This window comes from Rhagoletis zephyria, unplaced genomic scaffold (assembly GCF_001687245.7).
Source record: "Rhagoletis zephyria isolate East Lansing unplaced genomic scaffold, Rhagoletis_zephyria_1.1 Rzeph_scaffold_02144, whole genome shotgun sequence".
In the NCBI taxonomy this organism is placed as follows: domain Eukaryota; kingdom Metazoa; phylum Arthropoda; class Insecta; order Diptera; family Tephritidae; genus Rhagoletis; species Rhagoletis zephyria.
Genome location: NW_016159228.1, coordinates 25,814 through 29,311, shown reverse-complemented (window position 1 = coordinate 29,311; position 3,498 = coordinate 25,814). Strand labels below are relative to the sequence as shown.

At 40.5% G+C, this 3,498-nt stretch overlaps 1 protein-coding gene across 4 annotated transcripts in view; it reads right to left on the bottom strand.

The window, feature by feature from the left end:
- Positions 1–3,224, bottom strand: part of CkIIbeta (casein kinase II subunit beta) — a 19,972-nt gene extending 16,748 nt beyond the window's left edge. For 2 of the 4 annotated variants that reach the window (XM_017620407.1, XM_017620404.1), the window contains exons 1-5: positions 3,131–3,224; positions 2,311–2,386; positions 1,883–1,985; positions 1,633–1,824; positions 1,377–1,566 (exon numbers count right to left, since the gene is read on the bottom strand). In XM_017620407.1, coding sequence (XP_017475896.1) covers positions 1,377–1,566; positions 1,633–1,824; positions 1,883–1,985; positions 2,311–2,382 — 557 coding nt within the window. In that variant the 5' untranslated portion in view covers positions 2,383–2,386; positions 3,131–3,224. Of the gene's footprint in view, positions 1–1,376; positions 1,567–1,632; positions 1,825–1,882; positions 1,986–2,310; positions 2,387–2,491; positions 2,747–3,013; positions 3,037–3,130 lie in introns of those variants that run through there. The other 2 variants (XM_017620406.1, XM_017620405.1) reach the window with 2 other exon arrangements.
- Positions 3,225–3,498: the final 274 nt, after the last annotated feature.

The following is a 3,498-nucleotide window of genomic DNA, read 5'->3' as shown; positions in this document are numbered from 1 at the left end:
TGTCTAGCCCTCTCCCCTACGAAATCCTCCGCGACCCTGTTCACAACCTGGACGAAGGAGGTCAGGCTACCGCTGGGGATTCACGTCGATGACACACCAATTCCGACGGTGAATAACCCCAAAATACTCGGAGTAACATTCGACAGCCTGCTCTCCTTCTCTGCGCACGCAACCGCTATTGTCAATAAAGTACAGAGAGCAAACAAGGTCCTCAAGTCGCTAGCCGGCAGTACTTGGGGCAAAGACAAAGAAACGTTGCTGGCAACATACAAGGCAATAGGCCGGCCGGTTTTGAACTACGCAGCGCCAGTGTGGTCGCCAGGGACTAGTAGGACGCAGTGGACGAAGCTACAGACTGTACAGAACACCGCACTCAGGACAGCGACGGGATGCCTCTTGATGTCGCCTGAACACCACCTGCACGGCGAGGCGCAAATGCTCCCTGTAAAGGAGCATAATATAATGCTCTGCAAGCAGTTCCTGATCGGGAGCCACAGAAGTGGCCACCCAAACAGACCCAAGCAGTTCCTGATCGGAAGCCACAGAAGTGGCCACCCAAGCAGACAGCTGCTTGCGGACGAAGTCCAGAGGTTCATTAAGCAACCTCTGGACCCGACAGCTTACAGACAGGCCCTGAACGGCATTCACAGGGACTCAGTCTCGAGTTATGTAGACTCTAGACCTGTGAATGCCGTTCTAGGCATACCACCCCCGGACATAGACGAGACGGAGCTTCATCTGCCTCGGGAGACACGCACAACACTCGCACAACTTCGCTCCGGCTACTGCAGCAGGTTGAACTCCTACTTGAGTAGGTTGAATGAGGATGTGCCGAATGAATGTCCGGCATGCGGAGAGACCCCACATGACTCGAAACATCTCTTCGCATGCCCGGAAAACCCGACAACCCTAACGGCCTTGTCCCTGTGGACAAACCCCACAGAAGCTGCACGCTTCCTAGGGTTGCCGTTAGTGGAACTTGACGACAACGACTGAGATACCAACCGTCCTGGGCGGGGTTGTTGTAACCGCTACAACAACAACAACATACGGTGTTTTGCAATCAAATTCTGGAGTAGGGCGCTCTTGAAAAGCTTTCTGATAGACCGTTGTTGAAACATTTTCTGAGATAGGGCGTTTTCGAGCTGGCTGCCGAGATAGGTCGATCTTCCACTCAGCTATCGATATGTGCTTATTCAAGTGACGAGGTTGTATTATATACTGTAAAATTTTGATTCTTATATTAATGTAGTTTAAGCTTTTTGAGGTCCTAAATTATGTATAAAATTATAATACATACATACATACGTACATATCCTAAAATTATATACCGTAATCCATAATTAAGCCATCTAATCGACAAGTATATTATATACCTTGGAACAAATTGGTTAGTCGGCCGCTTAGGACGATATTCAGGATGTACCATGAAGAGCATATGTGGAAATCCTGTACCAAAATAAGCACCATCCGTGTGATGATGACGTGATGATTTTGGCGTATATACATCAATACATTTGGGACAATAGGTTTTTACCATAGCCTCACCAGGTATATCTGACAAACCTGCAATTTATTTTACATCTTTATAGTGGTTTATCCAATTGGTGCCACATTTTTAACAAAGCATACCTAAAGGTAACATGGGCTGGCTTTCACAATAAACACGTGGGCAATGTCCAAAATCACCTGTTTGGTATTTTTCGATCATTTGCGCAATTCCGCGATTTGTTAAAATGTATCGAGCATGTATCAAGCCATACAACATTTCAGCCGCCTGCTCTGTCATATCCGATTGCAATGGGTTCTCTTCCAGATCATCTTCTGTTGAATTATTAAAATGCTTAATAATTTTGAGGTCAAAATATTATTTTTAACATACCCGGCTCGAGATCGAGGATCATATCAAGAGCATTTCTATAGTTTGGTACTTGCTCATTTAATCCAGTCAAATTGAATTTGTCCTGTATATAATCCTCATCTACCTTTAAGTATATAAATACATACATAGAAATTAACGACAAATACTTAATAACATATAAGTATGTATTTAAATATATTAAAACTAGATCAATAAGTGCGATCTATCAATGTAATAAAGCATAGGGGAGGCAGAACGCTAAATCAAATTATATGGCGACAATTTAAAGAACTTTTGTCGCCAATTGGAATTATTTGCATGCTGCCTTCTTCCATTCCTACATTTTTGAGAGCTACAGCGATTAGATAACAAAGAGGAATTGAAATAATCTTAAAATGTAATTTTTGATTCAATATACTTAGATAATTGTAAGTTATTAAAGTACATACCTCACAGAAGAATTCATTGCCGCGCAGTCCACAAAACCATGTTACCCAAGAGACTTCTTCGGAACTGCTCATTTTTCTGAAAATTAAAAAGAAAATACGAATACAAGCAAACGATGTTAGTGTACTTCCGACACATGATAACTCTGTATGCTTTACTTAAATTTTTAAGAGCTCTACGTACATTAGGGGTAGTATTTTGCAAATATTAACAAAAAATGAATAACACAAAACAAAATTATTTTTTCCAGACGCTTAAATACAGATTTTCCTGCGTTTTCGTTGGATTTTCTTTTATTGCAGCACTGTATAAACGAACTCTGGAATTTGCTTTTCATTCACAATTCCGACATTTTTGTCAGCAGCCACGAAAATGAATAAAATTTTATGCCCTGCTTTCTGGACACTTCTTTATCATCCTGTTCGCTTTGCTTCACTTTTCGTTAACTTTTCCTCTTTACCTCATGTACACTTTTGACAGCGGCAACAACTATTGAAGTCAATGACACTTCATTAGTTGTCCCGCTCATGCACGGAAGAACATGAAACCGAAAATCGCAAAACGTGTCTACCATGGCAAAATGGGAGGGCACGGTACCCGCTAAAAGCCGACTGAAAATGCAAGACAGCAAAAACCTCTTGTTTTCTTTCCCCGCAACAAAAACTCCGGTTAAACACTAAAAAGCTATACCAGCCTCAAACCCACTTTTTATTATTTAAGTTATTGCTTTTGTTTTGCACAACTATTTATCTTGCCCGAATTATTTTACGACACTTACACATTTGATTTAATTTTAATATATTTTTAAAACGGTACACTCACCTATTGTTGCTTTTCCCAGCCACACCACACTAGTGATGTGCCGAATTGTCGGTGCCCAATACTCGGTACCAACTACTTCAAAAAAGTTCGGTACCCATAACCAGTGTGACCGCGGGCTTGTGAAAACTTGTAGCAGAGATGAGACTTATTTTAAGGGCAAATATCAATATGGAATAAGACCAATAATTTTTATGAAAAGCCATTTTTCAAAACAATATAACATTTATTGATTTCAAAAAAAGTACACACATCAATTGTGATTGGTATTAGTATAATAAAAACAGCAAAAATGTCTTATGTATAATCTTATTTGCAGTTTAAATACTTTTTGTACTTATAGCGCTCAGAATTCAAATTTTTTAATCATT